The sequence below is a fragment of the Metopolophium dirhodum genome, chromosome 7, assembly GCF_019925205.1.
Source record: "Metopolophium dirhodum isolate CAU chromosome 7, ASM1992520v1, whole genome shotgun sequence".
Lineage (NCBI taxonomy): Eukaryota > Metazoa > Arthropoda > Insecta > Hemiptera > Aphididae > Metopolophium > Metopolophium dirhodum.
Genome location: NC_083566.1, coordinates 38,134,087 through 38,160,796, shown reverse-complemented (window position 1 = coordinate 38,160,796; position 26,710 = coordinate 38,134,087). Strand labels below are relative to the sequence as shown.

General features: G+C 27.8%; 1 protein-coding gene across 1 annotated transcript in view; it reads left to right on the top strand.

Annotated features, from left to right (window-relative positions):
- Nucleotides 1-16,877: 16,877 nt before the first annotated feature.
- The window catches only part of LOC132948391 (neurotrimin-like), a 191,783-nt gene continuing 181,950 nt past the window's right edge, over nucleotides 16,878-26,710 (top strand). Inside the window, exon 1 of the mRNA XM_061018830.1 lies at nucleotides 16,878-17,006. Within this exon, the coding sequence (XP_060874813.1) occupies nucleotides 16,913-17,006 (94 nt within the window). The 5' untranslated portion in view covers nucleotides 16,878-16,912. The remainder of the gene's footprint in view (nucleotides 17,007-26,710) is intronic.

Here is a 26,710-nt window from a genome sequence, read left to right as displayed (position 1 = left end):
GGCACCAAAGAAAAATGTTCACTTTCTTCTACAAACAAAATTACATTTTCTGTAATTACCCATTCCTTAGTATTTTAAGTTTCTAAATAGCGGCGATGTGGTAAGTGGTAACGTTAACCAGCTGGCATCACTGTAAAATTGTTTTTATTATTTCGTTACGAAAATAATGCACGTAATACTAAAAAACAAGAAACGAAAGAAAAAATGAGTTTTGCTATGGGTATTTAGTTTTAACGAAAAACGTTGCAATAAAAAAAGAAATGATTCTGACTATTGAAATTCACGAACTCTTAACATTTTTAATGATGAGAAACATGTGATCTAATAAAAAGTTTCTATAGTAAATATTACATAATCATGCACCAGAGGCGAGATGTTTGATTATGGAAAAAGCTTTAATAAATATAAGTGATAAAGCTAGATCAACTTGAGAAACATCGTCTCAAATTTATTATTCAAGACATAATATTATACTGCACAATTCAAATTACTTTTCGACCGTACTCTCGACTTCCCAGAAGAAGCATCAACAAAAATAATTTTAAGAACAAGAAGAAACATCTTACCTCCAGAGCCACGTGCCAAGTAATTTAACAGAAATAAATATTTTTGATAATTAAAAAAAAATGTTTAAGTATTGATCAATTTGTACTAAGAGAAAGTTTAGTATTGAATGAAATAACTATTGATATTTTCCACAAAAATTAAATACAAATTAAATTGATTGAATATTTATACTGCAGGCTAAAGCCGACGAAACTTTTATATCAGTTTCAGATAATGTAGTTACATCTTATACACATTTAATGATATCTAAAAAAGTGAGTAACGTTATGACTGGATATTTGAAAATGTATTTTCTATTAGTGTTGATTATGGCTATGGGCTCATACTAAAATGTATTACGAATTACTGTAATTGCTGTAATTACATTATAAATAGCTAATATACATCATGAAACTAAATTCTAAACAAACTGGTTTATGGCATAACGCATAACGCATAAGCATTTAGTGTAAAATATAATCGAGCGGTCACTCAATAAGGAAAATATGTTGAATTTAGTATGAAATTGTGTTGTTTGCGTGGTTCTTATTGACATTTTTACCACCGGGAGAAATTCTAGTCGCGTTAGATAAATTATCAGCTAATAATTCAGTCCCAGAGAAAATAAAAACGTATTTGGAAGACAACTACATCTAGTAAGTAGTAATAAGTAATAAAAAAAGAATATATTTTTAAATGGATCAGTATCTCAACCCTTTACATTATTTATTTATTTATTTTCTTTATTGTAATAACGAAAACAATTTACCACGAACACAAATAATTGAAGTCGAGTCATGGTATAGATGTTGGAACATTTTGGTGGATGCTACAGATCGTGTAAAAATATACCAAATTAATGTTGAAATTCGTAATCAACAACAAATTACTTCAGATAAAATATGTTATACTTATTTTTATTCTTCACTTCAAAATGTAATGTATTATATATTTTTATATCAAATTTAATTGATTTTATCTGTAAATCAAAGACCAAAACTAAATTGGCAAATGTAAAAGAACAATTAATATTACAATATTTACAATGAATAATTGAAAGAAAAAAAATCGAAATTTTTGAAAGGAATTTCATATAATTTGTAATTTGACTAATTTTAGCACTTTTTTTTTTTACATATTATATATCAATAATACATTATTTGCACTAGACGAAACAACGGACCAAACTCAGAGAAATAAAAAACACAATTATTCTAAGCTGACAAGACCCGAATTTCAGCAGAAGAGAAAAAATTCTAATCAATCGTCTCCAAATAGGCCACACAAGACTGACTCACAAGTTCCTTATGGCAAAGAGGAGCCCACTTAATGCAGTCTGTGGTGTTACTACATTTATAGCTAAATTTAAAATTGACATAAACAGACAAATTAAGTTTTTTTTATGAATTTCGTATGAATAGTATTCAATGTGCAATTTTAGCAAGGCATTATAATATTTTATTCATACATAATACATTTATATATATAATATGCATTTATATTTTATAATTAAATTTAAAAATCGGACTAACTATTGTAGGCTTTTTTAAAGCAATATTATAACTTTTATTTCGTATATTTTTGTCGCTCACACAGTATTTGTATATTAATTAATTATGATATAAAATTTAAAACTGATGATAAATTAATAAGTAAAAACATTAATCAAATTCATTTTCAGGTAAAGTATGACTCGTCAGTAGTCAATATCATTTGTTAATTGAAGTGTTCCGTGTTTACTGTTTAAGATGTCAGTTTGAGCATATTTAAATATTTGATCCGGTTGAATAATGATACCTAATTATTATTATTATTATTAATATTGGTCATATTTTATTTAATATTGATAAATTACGAATAAAAATCAGAGTTTATTCAAATTTTAAATATGGAATTCTAGTTGTGCTTCTCATGATTTTCTGTTTTCAATGATTAAAAAAGGGGTTTTATCTCATAAATGTATTTTTACGTATATTATCTATTAGATTACGTTATGTCTACGTGATAATCTTCATCTTTCGTAATAATATAACGATATAGGTTTTCGGTTCTATATATTTTTCAACATATATTTATAACACTCAAAGTCGAGTATATAGGTACTTATTATGCATGTTTTTTATTATTATATTTATATTTCATTAGTTTATGTCAAAGAGGAGAAAATTTAGGGAAAATTTATCGGAAGAGTCAGCGAGTTGTAAGCTTATAACTAGATAATATACAGAAGAACCTATAGAAAGAGAAGTCCGAGTGGCGTTTGTGCAGAATATATAGACGAATATATATATAAAAAAAACAAAAGTTTTGTTTTTCGTTTCTCATTTCGACTTAACCGCCGCGGCACAAAGATCGAGTGGGTGGGGGGGGGGGGGGGGAGGAGCCCTGGGGCTTATATTATTAGTTTACAAAGTAAACCAATTCGGTCAAACAAACTTACGCGGTATACGCGCGGCCGACGCGCCTGGAGCGGAAATGTGTCTCTAAATAAGTAAAGGGAAATAGGAGAACCCTCGGCTCGATTACGGAATTGTGTGCTTGTGTGATGTGCAACGAAAACACCGTCGACAGACGACGACGCTTGACGATCCCCATTGATATGCATGAGATATGGGTTGTTACTCAGTAACCCTCCGGGCCCCCGACCAATGCAATATAACCGCGTGCCACCGTATATTATATACCTAATGGTATTCTAGTCGATCGAAATGCATCATTGTGTGCAGCATCCACCGTGGACCTCGTAGGTCATCATTGCAGCTGTTACAGCTGCAGTGTGTTATTCGAACGAAATATTATATTGTTTGTTTTTTTTTTTCGATCAGATCCCGAGTTTCCCCTCCGTCCGTCAGCATAAATACGTACATATATTATATTATAAAACGCTCGTCGATCATTTCGAAACAATTGCTTAACTCAACTGCACCACACATTCTAAGCTATATAATATAATATTATTATAAGTAATGTTTGGTAAAATAAAACTATATAATGAGTATGATTATAATAACAATAATATTAATAATAATGATAATATATTTTTTTAAGCGTTTTGCGTTGACCCCGCCGACTCGTCCGACCAATGTTATTGTTGGTTTACGCGGCGTGCTGTAACTTTGCGAGGGTGTACCTATATAATAGTGTGTTGTTATTATGGTGTTTACCGAACGTCCGGTCAGACGTGGTGGGTATAAAACTCTGCGATTTTTTTAATTACCGATGATGACATTGATTGCCAGCACGCATACGCGGAACAAAGCGGATATATTAGTTTTAATTATACACATAGGTACCGTTTGCAGGTTCGGTAAAATAGTAGCTGAGGGTGTGTATTATAATTAAAATTACGTTACGATGATATGGGCATTTCATAGTGCCTATTAATAGTTTGCCGAATAATAAAATTATATAAATTCGTCAGTGCATTCGTTTATCGACGTGCGCACGATGCCGTGGACTAGATGTGTATCGGCAGAGGTGCTATCACGAAACATTATGTTTTAGACGTCTATGATACTACGTTGGGATAATAATATGTTACTTTTTTAAAAATAAGGTTGGTGAAAAAACATTGGACTCTCATTATACATTTACAATTTTTGACTTTTATTATTAGTTATGAATATATGCATGGCATGGCATGACATGAATTTAAATATTCTACAGATTAAAAAAAATACTAAAGAAATACTATACATTAGTGCATTATGTAATAGGTAATATAAACAAATGTTTAAAAAATGCCCTCGAAAATTGGTCTTTACATAACGTTTAAACAATTGTTCAAAAAAAAAAAATCTATTTTAGATTCTGGGCAGAGAGATGAATGACATTTCAAATGACATTTTTTTTTTAATTTATTGAATGCATTGATTTTACAAAGATGTGTGTTTTATTTAAACATTTTTTTTTGTCTGTCATCAGCTTATAGGACAATAAAAATGCTTAGATTTTCTTCATCAGTATCTTTTCTGGTAGCAAAGTAAATCTAGTTAGTACTAAGTTGGTCTAAGTAAAAAACTCCCAGCAGTTTTTGAAAGCGCTGGGGAAAAGAAAATAAAAATTAAGGAAAGCATGAATTTTTACGCAAAATCGGTTTTCGAATAAATCGATTTTAGTTTTTGGTATAACTCTAAAAAAATGACCCTAGATACATACTTTTTTCACTGGTTGTTTTTATTAGCATTTTCTATACACTATGAGATTTTCAGCAAATATTGATTTGTTTTAAACTATTTACGGACATTTTCAGTTACCAATTTTTTTAGTTTTTTTTTCTATAAATATCAATTTCTATTATTACAATTTTATTTGTTGGGTAAAAAAGATTGAAAATTTAATAGAAGGCGCCTAATATATTGTTTTAAAGGCAGATGAAATATATTAAAAATCCATAATCACGATTTTTTTATAACCATTTTAAACTTTAAGTTCAAATTTTGTCAAAAAGCGAAAAAATCATGAAAATGTGCAATTTATTTTGAGTTAAAAATTCCTAAAAATTTTAATTTTTTAATCTAAGATTTTAAATGTAATACAAGATTCCTTATAAGGTTATCAATCTTTATCAAAAAAAAAAAAATATCTATAAGAAAGTCAAATTAACTTTTTATGAGCGTTTGAAGTTCAATTTTGTACAACATTGGATATTTACTCGATTTCTCATGTAGTGATTTTCTTATTTTGTTGTAATTTAAAAACGAACAACTGTAGATACATTAAATCTATATAATATGTTTAATTTATCAATTGCTATACTTGTTAAAATGTTCAAAATATTTTGACTTGTTTTGAGCTGTTTACAAAAAATTGCAAATTTCAATTTTTTAGTTATTTTTCTATAAATATCAATAAAATTTGTTGGGCCTAGTTAAAATTAAAATTTAATACAAGGCTCCTGATATATTGCTTAAATAGTAGTTGAAAAATATCAAAAATACATTAAATACATTATTAACAATTTTTTTTTATAAGCATTTAAATTTCGATTTTCGACAACATTTATCAAATTTAAAATTAAAAAAGGTGGATAAGTGGATGTTGCTCTGCTGTACGGTAGGTTACAAGTGGGTCACTGTAATGGATGGTGTTAAATTTGAATTCAATGATATAATATCATTGTATAAGAAAAACGATTCTGAGCGAAAACGGTCAGTCAGCCTATGATTTTACCAAGTATATTTGATGATATTATTATGTGAATAAAGTAATTTATATATAACCTATTTACGTGGAGCCTTGTTTTAAATTTTCAATCCTTAGCCATAAAAGTTAAAAACTTATAAATTTTTAACTTCAAAATAATTAATAAATTATAAATTTGATAAATGTTGTCAACATTTGAACTTTAAATGCTTATAAAAAAAAATTGTGCCTATGTATTTTTAATATTTTTCAACTGCTATTAGAACGATATATCAGGAGCCTTATATTAAATTTTCACGCTTTTTTACCCAACAAATAAAAATTTATTGATATTTATAGAAAAAAAAACTAAAAAAATTGAAAACTGACAATGTCCGTAAACAGCTCAAAAAGAGTCAAAATATTTTCAACATTTTATGGTGTATAGAAAATGCTAATATGAACATTCAGTGAAATTTTCAAGTATCTACAGTCATTCGTTTTTTAATTACAATAAAATAAGAAAATTGTTACATGAGAAATCGAGTAAATATCAAATGTTGTAAAAATATAAATTTCAGACGCTCATAAAAATTTAATTTAAGTTTCTTCTAGACATTTTTTTTTTGATAAAGGTAGACAAACTTATGAGTAATCTTATATTACATTTTCAAATCTTAGATTTAAAAAGAAAAATTTTTATGAATTCTCAACTCAAAATAATTTGCTATTTTTCGTGATTTTTCCGTATTTTGTCAACATTTGAACTTTAAATGCTTATAATTAAAAACTGTGACTAAGGATTTTTAATTTTTTTCATCTGCTTTTGAAACAATAACCTAGGAGCCTTCTATTAAATTTTCAAGCTTTTTTACTCAACAGATAAAATTTTATTGATATTTATAGAAAAAAAAAACTAAAAAAATTGAAAACTGACAATGGCCGTAAACAGCTCAAAAAGAGTCAAAATATTTTGTAAATTTTATGGTGTATAGAAAATGCTAATACAAACATTCAGTCAAAATTTCATGTCCTTACGGTCATTTGTTTTAGAGTTACACCAAAAACCAAAATCGATTTTCTCGAAAACAGATTTTGAGTAAAAATTCCCGTTTTTCCTTAATTTTTCTTTTGTTTTTCACGTCGCTTGTGAAAACTACTGGGAAATTTTTACTTTTGACCCCCCAAAGTACGAACTAGATTCACTTTCCTATCAGAAAAGTTACTATTGAAGAAAATCCAAGCACTTTTACTGTCCTAAAAGGTGATGACAGACACAAAAATAAAAAAATAAATAAAAAAATAAAAAAAAAAATAAAAAAAAAAACACACATCATTGTATAATCAATACATTCATCGCTTCGCTCAGAATCTAAAATGATTTGTAGTTAAAAATGTATGATCAATTTGTGCTAATGATTGAAAATTTACAACAAGGTTCCAAGTAAATAGGTTATTCTGTAACCGAAAAATCTCAAAAATAAAAACACAGTTTTTTTATAGTTGTTTTATGTCCAAATTTGGGGAAAATTACAAATTAAATAACCAAGAATAACAATTTTAGTTATTCTGTTGTAATTTTATAATATTAATTCAATTAACCGGCTACCGTATTAATAATAATTAATAACTTATTATTAATAAGTAACAACAATATAAATATAATATAAAATATGCACACTAATAAACCATCACCGCTCAGAATCGTTTTTCGTATACAATGATATTATATCATTGAATTCAAATTTAATACCATGCTTTATACAGTGACCCACTTGTAACCTACAGTACAGCAGAGCGACATCCACTTACCCACTTTTTTTTATTATTGAATTTGTATGATCATGCATGTTTTGTTTTTTATGCAAGTCATAAATAAAACGATCTATATATATATTTGTGTCTGCCTGCACGTGACGAAATATATGCATGCAAGCAGCCGTCGTTTTTATCTGGTAGGTACATTGGTAAATACTTTATGCGTAATAAAAATAAAGTGACACAGCAAATTAAATAATATTTAATTTGTTTAATAATTTAAACCAAATTATTTAAAATTCGAGTGCGCAAGAGTTGAAAAAATGCAAAATAAAGGTCCATTATAAAATTCTTTAATATTTGATACAAATGTTGTGTTTTGTAAGAAATGTTTAGAACATTTAGAAAAATTGTGATTTGAATTTAAATTCGTGCTCTATAATAGTCCATTACTGTTACTATAATTTATTTTAATGCAATGAAAAGATCTCGAAACATCTTCTAATATTTTTAGCCGATTTTTTACACGCCTTGTTGAAAGGAATAACATTTTTAAGTAGCGTCTAAATTACCTATATGTTTGTATAATCCTATATAGGAATAGTCACAGTGACTCGGAATAACCAATAAAGTATCTCATTATTAATCCCCTTTATAAATTATAAATTTAAAAATGATTTATATTTTTTTTTTACCATTAATTACACTTTTATCGTGTTAAATATTTAACTGAAATAATATCAATACATTTGAAATATTAACGTCGTAACTATGAAATATGAAATTATTATCATTATCTATTTGAAAAAACATAATTTTCTAATAAGTTTTTTTTTACAGTCCAGGATAATTTTTTGTGGTGGACGGAGGTACTATGAGCTATTGTGCAGCATCATTTTTGTTTGATGCCCTGTATGAAAGTTCCCAACTATTGTATCAAATTCGTTACAGAACTTACCCTGGTGATAGAAGGGTGAAGCTTGTAATGATAACAGTTTATCATCATCATTATTATTATTATTATTACTATTATTATGTTAGTTTTGAGTTAATTTGCACTGTCCGTTAAAAATTAAACAATGATTTACGGTACAGATGATTTTTTTCTTTATACGTTATATTCATACCTGTTAATTTAATTCTACAAATTAGCCTAGTTATAGTTCATTTTCACTGTGTTTTTAATTAGTTTGGAATGTTTAGGTATACTGATTTTAACGCTAACGTTCGTGGTATATAATATTCATATTAATTATTAACTTTGTTTATTTTTTAAATTAAGATCCAAGTTAAATGTATATTTATAGACTTATACACTAAGCATAACTTGTGTCGGGGGAAAAAAAAACACATCGTACGTTTCCACCGAAATTCCCAAGTCGTTGTCCTCCAAGGTATTAATGATATAACCTACTGCAGTATAACATTAGCTCTTAATAACTAGTTTTATCTCGCCACTAGCTAAACTTTAATTGGTCAGTATTTTTACGAAAAACTATTTATAAACTTTTATTTGGTTTTACATTTTTAATTGAAGCTTTTTTTTTGACAAATGTAACTCACTGCTAACCGTGTATTCAAGTCGCTTGCATAATATAAGCATTATTATTATTATTATTATTATTATTTTAAGCTCTTACGTAAGATATATCATAGGTTTGATTAAAATACAGGTTAGTTTTTAACGATCATAATTTTGCTTCTATGCAATTGCAATTGTAAGATTGAATGTTAAATCAGTGTAATAGAATATTGTGTGGCAAGGGCGGGAAGTGAGCTATTTCAGTCGTGGACGACATAGGGCCGCATTTCGCCCAAGACTGAAATTGCCTTCCTGCACGAGCCACACATACTATTTTTTGTCACGCCTCTGCATTCATCGATTACGGCAGGGATCTATGCAACAATTGGACTATAATTATACGACAACAATATTTCATGAAAGAAACAATTTGGTTTTATTTATTTTAAGCGTCACGCATGGAGGTTATAATATGATTATAAGATGAAACCAAAAGTTTTTGTTTTGAAGGACCGACGACCGTGGTATTTGTTTGTGCAGGGTATACGCGCGTGAAATGTGCGCGCAGCTCTTTTGGGGATTTCCAATTTACCGCTTGGCAATTTTTGGGATTTCCACTTAACCTCCCAGCAGTTTTTGGGATTTCCACTTTACCACCCGCTGGACGGAAAAAGGACGCTTTTCAACGCTTCAACCGCTATTGAAAACCAAACTTTCGGTGCAGGCATGACAAAAAATCAATTACCTACATATTTGAAAAATAATTTACTTACCTAAATATAATTAGGTTATTAATTTATTCCACATTTTGAGAAAGTCTTATTTATTTTCTATTGTTTTGTTTTATTTAGCTTACATAATATTATAGTCAGCCATTTGAGAAATAAATCTGGAATCAATAAAAACATATCAATACATTATCGACTACTTTAATAATCATAATATGTATTATAATTTATTGTATTATACCTACCTATAATATTTATTTATTATATACCTATTATATGTTAAGTATAATTTCATATTTAAAAAGGTGGGCTAGTGGGTGTCGCTCTGCTTTACAGTAGGTTACAAGTGGGTTACTGTTATGGATGGTGTTAAATTTGAATTCAATGATATAACACCATTGTACAAGAAAAACGATTATGAGCGAAGACGGCCAGACAGCGTATGATAATATGATATTACTAAGTATATTTAATGATATTATTGTGAATAAAGTATTTTGATATAAACTATTTACGTGGAACTTTGTTTTAAATTTTCAATCCTTAGCTATAAAAGTTGAACATTTTATAAATTTTTAACTACAAAATATTATTATTATCTTTAAGTGCTAAGTATGTGTATTATTATTATTATTATTAATTAATGTTGTATTAAAATTTCAAGGGCTTGTCCCATTTATTGTTATAATAAATAAATAAATAAATAAAATAATTATTAATTTTTAAATTTGATAAATTTTGTTGAAATCCGAATTTTAAATGCTTATAAAAAAAAAACTGTGCCTATGTATTTTTAATATTTTCATCTGCTATTGTAATAATATATCAGAAGCCTTGCATTAAATGTTCACGCTTTTGTACCCAACAAATAAAATGTTATTGATATTTATAGAAAAAAAAACAAAAAAATTGAAAACTGACAATGTCCGTAAACAGCTCAAAAAGAGTCAAATTATTGAAGTTTCAAAATTGAATGGTGTAAAGAAAATGATAATATAAATATTCAGTAAAATGTTCATGTATCTACGGTCATTTGTTTTAGAGTTACACCAAAAACCAAAATCGATTTAGCAAAAAATTGGTTTTGCGTAAAATTTATCGTTTTTTCTTAATTTTTCTTTTGTTTTTCACGGCGATTTTGAAAAATATTGGAAAAATTTTACTTTTGACCCCCCTAGATTCACTTTCCTGTCAGAAAAGATACTGAAAAAAATAAAAAAACACGCATCATTGTAAAATCAATACATTTATCGTTCCACTAAGAATCTAAAATATCAGTAAATAAATATTAAATTTATTTAAAAAATTTGTCTATGGGACTTAAGAGGATGTCAGCGCAGTATTTGTTTTCTCTCTTTACCCACATAGCGAGTTTTACGTTCACAATATTGATTATAAATATTAATCATATTAATTTCTCAAATTAGAGTGAAATTACCTCAATACACAATTTAAAGTTAATATTATTACCTAGGTCATATATTATAGGCGTTTTATTAAATTTTAATTTTAAAGTCAGTTAAGAGCTTTTTAAGATGTACAAACAATTTACAATTTAAAATACTAATAACTCGCTTTAAAATTAAAATTTAATAAAACACCTATGAGATGCCCGAGATAATAATCTTACCTATAAATTTTATAAGATGTCATTTCATTCTAATTTTAGAAATTGATATGATTATAAGTTATATTTATTATCGTGAACGTAAAATTTACTATGTTGCCCATGGGTCAGAGAGAGAAAACAAATAGTGCGTTATAACATCCTTTCCTCTTAATAGATATAAACATAAACTAATTTGTAGACGATATACAATTTACATTTATATTATTTTATAAACAGATATATTAATATTAATATACCTACATTTATTTGTTATTCATCCACATTATTAGCCTTTTATTTTTCTGGATGATTGTAATTTATTTTTTAAACTCTCGAAATTACCAGTCTAACTTTTAACTTTTAGTAGGTACCTAATATAATTTTAAATCAAGGTCTGTTATATTTTTTAAGATGACAGTTTAATTTATTATAGATGATGGACATAGTTAAAATAATTATTTTGAACAATACAAATAAATAATAAAACCATGCGTCCAATTATCGAAATTATTAATTCTATTTAAAAAATATATAAATACCTGAATTAAATCAATAGATTTACCTAATCTTTTTTTTGTTTTTTTTTTTGAACTTAATCAGAATAAAAAACAGAAACAAATTAATTTAATTTAATACTTTCTGAAATCTGTTTTTGGCATTATTTAAACGTTTAATTTTTACAAGTTTTTATTTAAATAATATTTAAAAACCAGTAGTTTAAATTTAAGACAAGTTAAAAAGAGAATATTTTGAAAACAAACTGAAGAACTAACAAGGTAAAAGTAAAAATAAATAAATTAGTTTTACGTGGTGAAGAGACTAAAGGATAGTAAAAGCATACTTATATATTAAGTATACTCGAGGCAATGTACGTAAATTATAAGAGAAAAAAACACGCGTTTAATTATTGAATATATTAACTATTAAAACAGTTTATATAAATACGTTTATATTAGCACTCTCTAAAATTTTAATTATTTTTGTTTGTTATACCTATAGGTTTATTGCAATAATTTATAATGCATTATATATGTATAATATAAACGTATAATATACCTATATAAATATATATTTGGTAGTCCTACCAATGTATTTATATTTTTTTAATTTGTAAATAATATTTAGTAGGTAAATATTATTTATTCGTAAGTAAAGAAATCTGTTGATTTTATAATTTTAACATAATATATTAAAATTTAATGAAAAAAGAACATGGGTATTATTATCTACTATATTATTATCCTAAAAAAAATTTTGTTCAGTGTACCTATACTATATTGTAACATATTTTGTAATGTACATGATTTATGAATGGTTAAAATTAAAAATAATAATTTGTGCTTTAATAATATTATATTAGTACTGCTAATTGAATGGTATATTATATTTAGAGTGGATTTGGTTGGTTAAAAATTTGATGTAATAATTGTTGAATTGGAGACATTTTAAAATCTTTTGTAATATTTTTTTGAATTGCACTAATTGTTTAAAAAAAATATAACACCGTCGTAAATTCGTTGAATGCAACATTTAATTAATAGTGTGCTATAAATGTGTGATCGAAACGCTATTACACATTATAAGATGTCGTAACTCGTCTTAAGCACTTAATACCAATATTGCGAAGTAATTTATTTAAGTTGTATTAAATAAATAACACAATATTATCAGTTATTGTAAAAGTAAAAAAGAAATCTTTTTATGTGATGGTTAATCCATCTAATGTGAGTATTGATTGTTTCAAGTTGGAACGAATCAAAGTTGTTGCTGAACTATTTAATCATTAATTCAAGTATACTCATACATATATGCCTTCAAAGTTCAATTGTGAAACGAGCGGATTCGTCTCGGTAGAAAATAATATTATGGAATGTGAAGGGTCTCCGCGGCTGCTACATTCCGAGGGGTCGTTTTGGTTATAGAAAATTGTGCATGTAAGAATATCAACGAGAGACATTAAAAACGATATTATATATTTCCATATAATATAATGACAAAAAAGATACGTCGAATGGCGTTTATTAAAATCGTTTTTTATGACATATTAATTTATGCTCGCCACCAGGACAGCAAAACAGATACTTAGGTATGTAATGCACGTGACCCTATGCTCGCAGGCTAGCTGTAGTGACTAGTGGTATCTATATACATTATATATTTATATTACATAATAAGGTGATCGCTTTTTCAATTTAAGAATATGAAAAGGATAATAGGTATAAGTTGCTTAAATAATATTTTAACCAACATAAATATTACATTTTAAAAAAAATTGGTTTTTTTACCTACTTATTAAGAAATTAGAAAATTATACCTTATACCAGTTAATACCTACTATCGTATTAATTATTTTCTTTTATTTCTTGTATTTATTTAATTAATTTTTTGTATAAGTTTAGTTTTTATACCTATTTTCAGTGTATTTTCAGTGAAATGTTTAAAGAAAACCTAGAAAAAATGTGTCCAGTGTTAGATTGGTCCAGACAATGTTCATCCTGACAATTTTTTATTCAATGATATACTAGGTGTTGGGGACAGAGTTATTTTTCATTAGCATTATAAATTACAATCGGTATACGACACACGTTTAGGTACGACGTATTGTACATCCTACACGATTATTTAGGTCTTAACCTTCTCCACCAAAATGTTATACCTATATTTATTTACGGTCCAATGAGATAACATCTGATTCATATTTAGACTTATATTTTTTACCAATATTGAAAATTTGTAATCATAATATTATGTTACCACATACCATTTATACTTATTAATGTTAATTTGCATACCAGCCGGCAACCCTACGAAATAAATAATTAACTATTTTCGGTCAAACGAAAAAATTGATGCACTTACTACTGTACAATAATATAATAACGAGCTTTAAAAAATTTTAAAAAATAGATCGTGGTAAGATAAAATGAAAGTACTTACATACATTTAAATGTTTTTTTTAATTTTGATATTTATAAGTGACTAGCTGATCCCGTTGGCACTTCGTTGTCCGTTAAATGTACCAATTCTATGTGACTCAAACTTTGTTCAATTCGTTATTTAATATTCGGTGTATGGTGTATGGTGTTTAAAATTTATTTTAACTTTTCTGTTGCCCGGAATAAAAATTCTGATTCGCAGCAGTATATTACCAGGTAGGCAATCTACCTGCGGTAGATCGCGGACCCCGTGCTGTTTGTACGTAAGTGTATGATTTAAATCTAAAGTATCAAAATTGTACAAAGTTTGTCATTTTTACTTAATTCCACTTTCAGAGGATTAATATGATCAATTAATACAAAAACCTAACGCAACCGTACTAAAATCCGATGAATAAAAAAAAAACAAATTTAACACTTTTTAAATTAGCCTATCTTCTTCCCAGAGGTCTAATCTACACACAAATATTCATTTTTATCTATACTATAAAATGATAGCATTTGTTTTTATGTTCGGGATAAACTCCGAAACTACTGAATCGATTTCGAAAATTCTTTCACCAATACGAAGCCATATTCTTTGTGAGTGTCATAGGCTAATTTAAAAAGGGGAGTGATCACCCCTGGTAGGTGCTCAAACAGGAATTTTGAGATTTACGATAGAAATTTTATCACGTATTGGCAGTGAATAATTATAATCGTTAATTACTCAACTAAAACGCAACATTTTTGAAAATCCTTTCGGAGGCATCTGTATAGATTTGAGGTTTAGATGGGAAAGAGTCCATGATTTCATTGAATAAATTTGTATATATAACATTTAACGTTTCTTTTTTACTATGATCCGCTAGACTGGTGTCCACAAGAAATGTTGGAACCCTCCAAGGAGGCACCACACTGCATTCTCGTTTTATAATTAAATTTGGATCAATATTGGTGTGTGACATTTCATATAACATCCTTAAACCCAGTGATTTTTAATTTCAGTTTTATATATATAGATAAACTGATAACAAATATTATTTGGTATACCTTTATTATTTAGACATATTACAATAGACACCTTTATTTTAATTATGAAATTGTAAATTTAAAATATACAATTATTAACTTGATGAGTTATGTGAGGTTGATTAATGACTAGGACTAATTTTAAAAACATAATCAACCATGATGCAACATGTACCTATGTTTTTTTTAAACTCAAATATTGTGTGCTAAACCTCAACATTACTTGCAGTTGTAATTGAACGATACACAAAACGAATCGTCAAGGCTGGACATTAACGAGTTAATAAGTTAGAAATTAAGTTAATTTAATGGTATTTGTCAACTTAATTTTAAACTTAATTATTGATGTATTAAAAATGTCTATTAACTTAATTTTTAATTTAATTGAAAAATAATAATTAACTGCCCATCTTTGCGAAACGAAGTATAATGTGTAATTAAAACCCTCAATATTTAAAATATAGTACACGTAATGTATACCTATATATATATATGCGATTGCTTGAAGTTTACATACATGTCCCCAGCCCCACCCAATAAAAATTTTAACATTTTTTTCAACTCAACATTTAGCAGTCAATTGGCAACAATTTGCAAGACTATTTTCACAATTTGCAAGCCTTTAGTTGAATCATAAAATAAAAAAAAACTAAGGGTGGGGTTGGGGACATGTGTCTCCCGCCCCACCCATATCATCGATAACACATTTTTAAATTTTTCTTGAACCATCATTTAGCAGCCAATTAGCAACGATTTGCAAGGTAGTTGTCGAAATTTGCAAACCAATATTTCGTCTATTATACGCATTCCCGAAATTTGCACATGTCGCCAGCCCCACCCCGTACCGATATAATGCGATTGTAAGAATTAAGTTCTGATGGAATTTGAAATGCCCAGTAAATTCACCAACTATATTATATCAAATTAACTTTATAAAAATTCTGAATGAATCCAAAGTGTCTGGTATACCAAAATATATTATTATGAATATTATTTTTGATGGTGTTTTAGATTTGGATAAACGTAAACGTGATTTGTTTTTCACCTGAAATAGACAACGATCGTTTGAAGAACAAAGCGGCCAAAAAGGGAAAAGTACCTACGAATTTATCGGGAATGCGTTATGCCCATACACGACATTATAGGGTTTGCGGTCGCGTCGGACACCACACGTCTGCTGACGTCTGATAAAATGCATCCCCGCGATATATATAGACCTAAGGTAAGGCGTATATAATATGTAAAATGTATAAAATGTAGTCAGCAGAACGTGCCGAAAAACCGGAAAACGGTTTACGCAACGTGTGTGGGTCATAAAGACATATAATATATAATATAAAATATAACATGCTCGCACACAGTATTGTCACTATTATTGTCATTATTATCGTCATCCGTCGCTGCGGCGGTAGAATTTCGACGAGAATCGGACGTTTCGACGATGACTTCATTATGTCGGCGTGGCCGAAGGGGTGTGATCGCAAAAGGGTTTATTATTATAGGCGGAGGCGCGGTGGCGGCGGACCACGTTTGGCGGCAAAAACTTCGGGCGGCGGCGGAGCAACAACCCTCGTCGGTGCGCACCCGATACACGCCGCGCCGGCCGAGACACGCGACCGTCACATCGTGGCGTCAGTTCTCGCCTGTTTCGCTAAGGGTGCAGACCTGCTGAATCGTCATGTACACAGGTCCCGGGCATGTGCTCGTCGCGATCGCGATCGCACTCGTCGTCGCTTCAGCCGTGTCGCCGTCACGTGGGGAGCTTATCGTCGGTAAGACGTTTATCATTTATTATTATTGTTATTATTATTATTTTGGTTAAGTTATAGGTACTGTAAACATATACACGTTTATTGTACGACACCAATCGTTCTACCGAAGACGGTTTATTACGTCTCATTATGTCATGTTACGCTCCATTCGTAAAACGGAAAAATTCCAAATGCTGTTTTCAATATTTAAAATTATATTTAATATCTGTATCAAAAATAAAAATAATAATAATATTATTATGAATGTAACCAGAGAATTACGTGTACCTGTAAGTTATGAGCTAGAGATTTCAATACTATATTCGCTATTATTTCACGATCGTACAATAGTATTATTTTTGTAACCTGAATAAAATTCATAATATTCAAGTGATATAAATACATTGTTCGTGTTATCATATATCTTCAAAAAATTATTAAAAATAGAAAATCACGGAAATATTTAAATAAAAAATGATAGTATACGGGCTTTCTAAAATCTACTATTAGTAAGAGTATAATCGAAGCTATAATAAAATTATATTAATTTTAATGTAGGAAATTATATAATCAACAACTGGTTGATGCCCAGTTCATGAAGTGAGCAAATTCACGAATGGGGTGTAACAAAACGTAGGAAGTAGTAAATAGTAAATACTATGTAAGTGGTTTTAATAGAACAAATGCCCGGTATGAATGGTTTTTGTCGTGGATTACTCGAAAACATTATCATATTATATTAACTATTATTATTATTGTAGATCCGATAGTTTTTTGTTAAATCCAAAGTACCAACGCATGGTTATGCGTTTTATCAAAATAATATTATTTCAGTCAATTTAAAAAAAAAAAATCGCATGTTATATAGGTACCAAGTGGTCTCGTAGTAACAAAATAAAGTTCATACCTCGCAATAATACTTCATAACCTGTTACCCACCGCGTGTATTGGCAACATCCATAAATTCATGTCTAATTTTACGTTGGAGTCAAACTGTATTTGTATGAATAATAAGATTAAGTTTAAGTTTACAATAATTTCTTGAAAATTTAAAAACTAACTTCACACTTTGTTACGATATCGTATAAATATACACGATTTTTTTCCTAGTGCAAGATGATTGCATTTATAAAGAAAATAAATCGTTAAAACAAAAAGTGTTTAATATTTAGTAAAGTTGAAATTATTCATTGTTTTCCTTGTTTTACTCAAAGACTCAAATAACGTTTTAATTAGATTAAACATTTTTTATAGAACTATTGAAAACATTTTTGAATTTTTTATATTGTTATAAACAACTTACAGCACATGAAAAGATTGAATGGTGGAGATGTGGTCGAAATAAACCAAAAAGAGTTAACTTTGAAGGGTATTTATTCAACACAAGAAAACATTTCTAAATAGAATTCAAAACAAGAATACGCTTTTTATAAACTGCATATTAGAGTAAATTGTAAAACCCATTTAATATTTATATATCTAGTGTACTAGTGTTAAAACAATATGCTGTGTTCATAAATGTATTTCATGATCATACCATATCGCTTGCAAATTAATTGTTCACATCCGTATTCCTAAAAGTCTAAAACACCTACATCACATCAGTGGTATGCCTACGTGTGGCTTACCCAGATCAGTGTATCTAGTTGGTATATAGTGTCTACTGTCTACCTTTTTCCTAGTCAGGTAATAAAATTTGTTTTAATTAGGAAACGAAATCATGGTTTATTTTATAATATTATATAGGTATACTAGGATGAAAATTGTATAAAAACTGAACCATTTTAGAAATATTAAATGCAGTAACGAAATTGCTGTTATTTAAATACTAAATATTTCAAAGTAGGTATAGAGTATGAATATATTTTTCTTTTAATTTAACGATTTTCAAAATAGGAATAAATTGTTTTCGTTTTAAAACGGAGAAGTAATTGGTTTTATATAACCATGTTTTTTTTTGTTTTCTTATTTTAGGAAGTAGCAAATGTGCCCAATATTATTTTCCGTTGAAATCGAAATGTAAACCGTACTGTATACATTATTATTGTTTTAGAAAAGCCGTAATTATTTTCAATTTATTTTATAAAAATACTAAACACCGCTAATATTATCTGGTGAAAAAAAATTATAAAAATTATAAAACAATATAATAAATAGTGTGGATATTTAAATTAATATTGTTTAGATATTTAATTATAACTGTAGTTGTGCTTTATTTTGAGACCGTTTGAGGTATATTTTGTATTATAAAATGAAAATCAGTGTTTGCTACATTCAAAAAAAAATTTTTTTTTAATTCTCATGGAATTGTGGTCGGTACGCATAAGGTCAATATGTTGGATTTAGAATCGTTGGCGCACGCAGGAGATTTTCTCAGTGAGGGTTACAGTAGAAATATGATTCCCCTATTTAGTTTTTTCATGCATATTTTTATTACTTGTCCACCTTTTATAATATATTACTTTGTATGGTCAGCTGTTCGTAAATATTATGGAAGTTTTTCATTCGTCACTATAACTACCTATAACTACACAAAAAATTAAATACATTTTGAACAGTTATTATAAAACGGCGCAGTTATTACTTGATAATAAAACCTGCACATAAAATTCATTTAGCATTTAATTTTGAAATTATTATACATAAATAAATATAAAAACCGGGTAAGTCACTCTACTTTATAGTTGTAGGTTTTGAATGTACCTACATCGTCATTGAGTGGGTCGCTGTAATGGATGTGTTAAACTTGAATGCAATGTTAATAATCATTCGGATCGCATACGAAACACGATTCTGAATGTAGAAGACAATAATTTATTTATATTACTATAAGTAAATTATTTTTCTATTAGTAATACGGTGTATTAAGCTAATTTTTGCTCAAAACATCGAATATATGATATAATATTTATTATTATTTATTTACTTGTATATTAACGCCATTCGGGTTTTAATAATAGTGATTCAAGATAACAATTTACAATAGATAAGTGTAACATACAACTTAATATAATATAATAAAATATAATATTATTATTATTATATTATTTAATAGGTACTTTTACCTATATAACAATATTGTTATCAACTTATAACTTATAACTCCCGTACAGTATAATAGTGTGAATAGAGATGTAATGTATAAATAGCTTTAAATTAATCTAAATGTTTTTAATATTTCATTGTGTATCGAAAATAATAATTTTAGTAAGGCAGTTTCATATCCTTGCAATTAATATTTTTTGCATTATAAAAAAATATCTAAAATCATTATTTTTTGTTAAATATCCAATTTCATCAATTAATATTGAACTTCAAACGTTTATAAAAAAAATATGACTATTTACTGTTGACATTTTAAATTATTGTAAGAATTATTTATGAGAAACCTTGTATTACCTACATTTTTAAGTCTTGGCTATTTAATTATAATTTTAATTAATTTTTATTTGAAATTGTAATTTCAAACGTTTATAAAAAACAATTTGTGGCTATATATTATCGTCTATCTAGATTTTCAATTGCTGTAATAACAAATCATAAGGAACGTTGTAAAAGTTCAACCTATTATTTATTTAGAAAAAAAACTGATATTAACATAATATTATATCGAAAATATTATTGTTTGTTAAAATATCTATAAGTAATTCAAAATTATTTTGAAAAATATACCATAGCTAAAAATAGATTATATCAATAAAATGAAAATTTCAAGTATCTAAGCTTGCTCATTTTTGAATTACAAAAAAAAAAAAAATATGTCTTGTTAAAACTGGCGTTGAGTAAATATTCCAGTTTCGACATCAGTTCAAAACCAATAGGTAATTTCAGCTCAGGCAAGACTGATTTTAATAATTTCATAAAATGCTTCAGTGAATTGGAAATAATTATACACAAAAATTATTTTTGGAATTTCAGAAAAGTTATCTTGAATTATTGTGAGTAAACGGAATACTACCCGGGAGAGATTTTGGTTTTCGTTACATCTGGAAGGGTATTCACTCCCCATTTTTTGTGTGCATTTACCACTTTTTAAAGATCTAAGATAAGAACTTGAAATATTCACTGATTAATTATCTTAGAATTTAATTAAGTTGATAGAGTTTTTAAATATTTTGATACTTAATAAGCTTTATACGTGCAGAACTTGAAAATTAAACATTTTTACATATAGGTATCATGAGAACATTTACGATTTAATTTTTTATTCATTCTTTAATTTAATTTAGTTATAATTGGCGTAGATATAATATATATATATATATATATAAAACTCCTGGTACCTAACCTGGTACTGATTTATTATTATATTTTTTAATTGGAATAATTGCTTTCAACAATAACTTACTTCATTAGTGATTTATGCACAATCAATTATTGTCATCAAAAGTTCATAATAATAACAAATATATATATAAACATTATGAAATTCTATAATATGAAAGGTAAACAATTATTTAAAGCCTCAACTTTCAAGTAAAATAAGCCCAAACAGTTCAAAATGGATTCCCATTGCGTTATTTAAATCATATATAGATACCTTTTTATAAATTAAGTTAAACAATGTTAATGACCTTTTTTTAAATTTATATGCGAGTATTGTGTATAGCTAAATAGTTCAAGATTAATAATAATTTTACTGGACAAATTTTGTATAGTCAAATCATTTGATTTTTTATAACTATTATAAGTATAGATAACAGATTATCTCAATTTGAAAAATGTTGCAGCATATCAATAGAATTTATGCAATAATATATTTTTGAATGCGTATATTTACGATAAAAATAAAATTCGATCAAAACTTTTGGTTCTAGAAGGAATTATGATGATATTGAAATTAATTAATCAAAAATATTAGTGTTTATTTTATAACTTTCTTGAAAATTTAAATACAAAATTTCTGATTTTAAATTTGTGTTAAATTTCTGACTGTAGATTATTAATTCTTCACTACCCTACTAAATGTTTAGAGCACTTTGACGGTTCTAAACATTGTTTTTCTAAATTTCCCTACTTAATAATTTTCTTGTTTCAAGATCAAAAATAAGTCAATATATTTAATACATTGTAAGTTATTTCTTTTCAGGCAAAAATATTTAAATTTCTTGTATACATATTTTTAGAAGAGACAATTTACGAAAGAAAACTAATCAAACTTTTCATCGTCAATTTCATCGGCTTTCATTCTATAACGTGCGGTAGCTCTACAGCTCGGCAGGTTCTTGATATTTCTTCAATCAATTCGTACGATGTCTCTACAATAATTTCTATCCGAGTTTTATTATTTTTCAGATACATTTTTCCCATGGTCATATTATATTTCCCATTTAATTTCTCTTACGAATTTAGAATTGAAATTAAAACTTTTTGCAAAGTATTTTGTTTAGGATTTCAAGATTTGCCCGAAAAGATTACTCATTTGTCAAACGGCCGAACAACAGTAGGTATATAGCATAGTAGTGTATTGTATATACTACGTATAAGATTATATTGCTATAACCACACCTTCTATATAAGTTGAAAACAAGCTTTAAGACGTGGAAAGAGAAATGGACATTTCTTATCATAGAATTTCATTTGGGTTTTGATTTGGCGGCGATGAAATAACAACACAAATTCCGCAATAAAAAAAACTGAATAAATTGAGAAACTGTATATATATATTATAGGAATCAAAAAATAGTCTCTGATAAGATTTACTGAACGCGTCGTCGGGATATTATAACACGTGAGGTATACTTTGTGGCTTGTGCGATAAAGATTGTCTAGTAACATCGTTAAATGCTTAGTGATGAGTGGTACTGTTGTAAGAGAGTGGAGGTTCCAAGTACTCAAGATTTGGTCGCTCTAGGTCATGAAAATGTTTCCGCCCTTTTCCCCAATAGCTTTTCAACACCTATTGTATATTTTATAAAAAAAGAACAATCATAAAATAAATATCATTTATTTAAAAATCGAAAATTTATTCGCTCTATTGGCCGTTTGTTCTGATCAGTTCAACTAAGCGGTAATGTAGTATATATAGAGATGTGTTATTATTTTTTATGAATATTATTTAATATTCTGAGCAAAGTGAAGAATAATGTATTAGTCTTTCGGTGATGATTTTATTAAGTTATCTTTTTCTGTTGAAATTGAGTTTCAATGGTATTTTTGGATTTTTTTTTAATAGTTTCTCTGAGTGCAAATAACAACACCGATAACCGTTATTTTTTTTGTGTCTGTCATCACCTTTTAGAACAGTAAAAGTGCTTGGATTTTCTTCAACAGTAACTTTTCTGATAGAAAAGTGAATCTAGTTGGTACTTTGGCGGGTCAAAAGTCTCAGTAAATTTCAAACGCGACGTGAAAAACAAAAGAAAAATTAAGGGAAAACAGGAATTTTTACGCAAAATGTGTTTTCGAGATTTTGGTTTTTGGTACAAATCTAAAACAAATGACCGTAATTACATGAAATTTTGACAGAATGTTTATATTAGCATTTTCTATACACCATAACATTTTCCAAATATTTTGACTTATTTTGAGCTGTTTATGGACATTGTCAGTTTTCAATATTTTTAGTTTTTTTTTCTATAAATATCAATAAAATGTTATCTGTTTTATTTATTTAAAGTTCAAATCTTGACAAAATACGGAAAAATCACGAAAATTAGCAAATTATTTTGAGTTTAGAATTCATAAAAAATTTTCTTTTTAAATCTAAGTATCAAGAAAGTCAAATTAAATTTTTATGAGCGTTTGAAGTTCATATTTTTACAACATTTGATATTCACTCAATTTCTCGTGTAACGATTTTCTTATTTTGTTGTAATTAAAAAACGCATGACTGTAGATACTTGAACATTTTACTGGATGTTTATATTAGCATTTTCTATACACCATAACCTTTTCCAAATATTTTGACTCTTTTTGAGCAGTTTACGGACATTGTCAGTTTTCAATTTTTTTAGGTTTTTTTCTATAAATATCAATAAAATTTTATTTGTTGGGTAACAAAGCGTGAAAATTTAATATAAGGCTCCTGATATATTATCGTTCTAATAACAGTTGAAAAATATTAAAATACATAGGCACAATTTTTTTTTTATAAGCATTTAAAGTTCAAATGTTGACAAAATTTATCAAATTTATAATTTAATAATTATTTTGTAGTTTAAAATGTATAAAGTGTTCAACTTTTATAGCTAAGGATTGGAAATTGAAAACAAGGCTCCACGTAAATAGGATATATATAAATTACTTTATTCACAATGATATCATCAAATATACTTGGTAATATCATATGCTGACATGACCGTTTTCGCTCAGAATCGTTTTTCTTATACAATGATATTATATCATTGAATTCAAATTTAACACCATCTATTACAGTGACCCACTTGTAACCTACTGTACAACAGAGCGACATCCACTTACCCACCTTTTTAATTTGAATACTTAGATATTATAGCGAAGATTTTGAAACTTTTACCTACATATTTTTTACGCAGTAGCTTTGCCATTTTCAATATCATCAATAAAAAACAAAAAAAAAGAATTATACAATTGACCATGCGTTAAAGTTTTTTCATATTTTTGTCTCCTTATGTCTATTCTCAGTGTAAAAGAGGTAGGTAGATTTATTGTTTCATTCAAGATACAAAAGTAACAATTTGTACGCTATACAACTCAAAAGTGTATATAAACGACATAAGTATTTATTATTATTATTATAATAATAAAATTACGTTAGTTATACAATATTACTGTATCATCGGATTGTAAAATCTCGCCTGACAAGCTGACGCACATACACACACAATATTTGACACCATGCAATCAAGACATAAAACCAAAATGAATCCCAACGAGTTAGGGGGGAGGGGACTATTGAAGAGGTTTGTTTTATTTTTTTCATGGTTTTAAAAAAAACACATTCGGCTTTTATATAGGTATATAATAGGTGGTTGGTGGTTTATTTTACCATTCGGAAATTACCTCGTGCCCGAAGTGCCGTTATTACCTACTTTAGTAACTTATGCCTCATGTCTGTACTTGAGTACAAGTTGATAGTTAAAGCCAGGGTATAATATTTAACCCCACTTCCAGATATATTATATTTATATACATAATACATATATGATATATTAAATTCAAGACGTTTGTTTTTCATTTTTTCAGAACGTTGAACAGATTTTTTGTTTTAGTTCCCAATAATATATTTATTATTACAAAGATTAAACATATATTGTAAGCTGAAAGTAGATGTGGCACTATAGCTACAATATTATAATATTATTAATAATATACTATAATAGCAGTATAGCCGATGTAAGAAGTATTACGGGGGACGGGTGCTCGGTCGTACCAGGGCCAAAAATTACTACTACTACGACGACGAGGATTATCTTACTAGGCTGTTTACACCTCTATAATATAATAATAATAATAATAATATTGTTATTATATTAGATATTAAGCCCTATGTAATACAAGAAGCATCCGATAAATATTTTCCCATTTAAAATAAAAAAACAATAACAAATAACAAGAAACTAGTAATTTTTTGTAATGTTTATATTCGTATACAATAAAATATACGTGTTACTTAAGTCTACAAAGTCATGGTTTTTAATTTTTTTTCCAAACAATTTTCGTAGCACGGGAGAAGTATTTAAACTTTTAAAACCTTCCTTGTACTGCTGCGTGACAACCTCACGTAGACAGCCATCGGATGCTTCCTATAGACAAAATAGTGAAACTCACATTTTGGATGCCTCTGTACTCTGTAGTGTACTTACATCGTTTACTTCTTATATATAATAAATATGAACCTTGGCACTATACCACCGTTGTCCAGTGGTCGGTACTACGGTATTTTTTTTTTAACGAGGTGCGTTTGCCGCCACTGCTTTTTAACGAGACTCGTGTATATACGTCTGTATATATATGTCTGTACCGTATATACAAAAACACTACGAAATATTATACGTAAAATGTAGCATTATTATAAGCGGAAACACGATAATACACGAATGTCGAATGCGAATAATATATATTCTATTATATCCAATATTTTATGTTAGAAGCGCATAGTATTTGATATATATATAGATACATAATATTATAGTTAACTCACCTCTACGGATTCTCTCTGGAGACGCCTTCCTGCAGCGTCCTATACCCCTAGACGTGTATATATTATGCGCACCCTACACCCCCGCGGTGTTTACGATTTTTCAGGAATAATATTTTCCACGTGTTTTCATCGAATTTCAAACGATGTCTGTTTTTTTAATTTGACGTTTTCGACCTCTGTAAATCTCTTCATAATCATCAAAGCGTAGCACGTGCATTCCACACACACATAAGTGACAATAGTACAGACTTTATTTTACGAGGAACTGTATTATATTTTTTAACTACTATATTATATAAATTTGTGTTCTATTTATAAAAAGGAATCAGACTTCATTTTTTTTGCGTAATGCGCGTTTTCCGAGACATAAGCACGTGCAATTTAACGATTATGTTTTCATCATTTGATCACTAAAACGACCGGAGAAAAATTAAAAATACGTTACAATCCCTCGCAAGACCGCGTTTTTGAATAAAAATTAGTTGCACGAATGGAACAGTGTACATTTTGTTATGCGTCGATCCATATATGCAAATAAACGAAATGCGCAACTAAAGTTCTTAGAATGAAATGTAATTCTAACGACGTCATAGTAGGACAT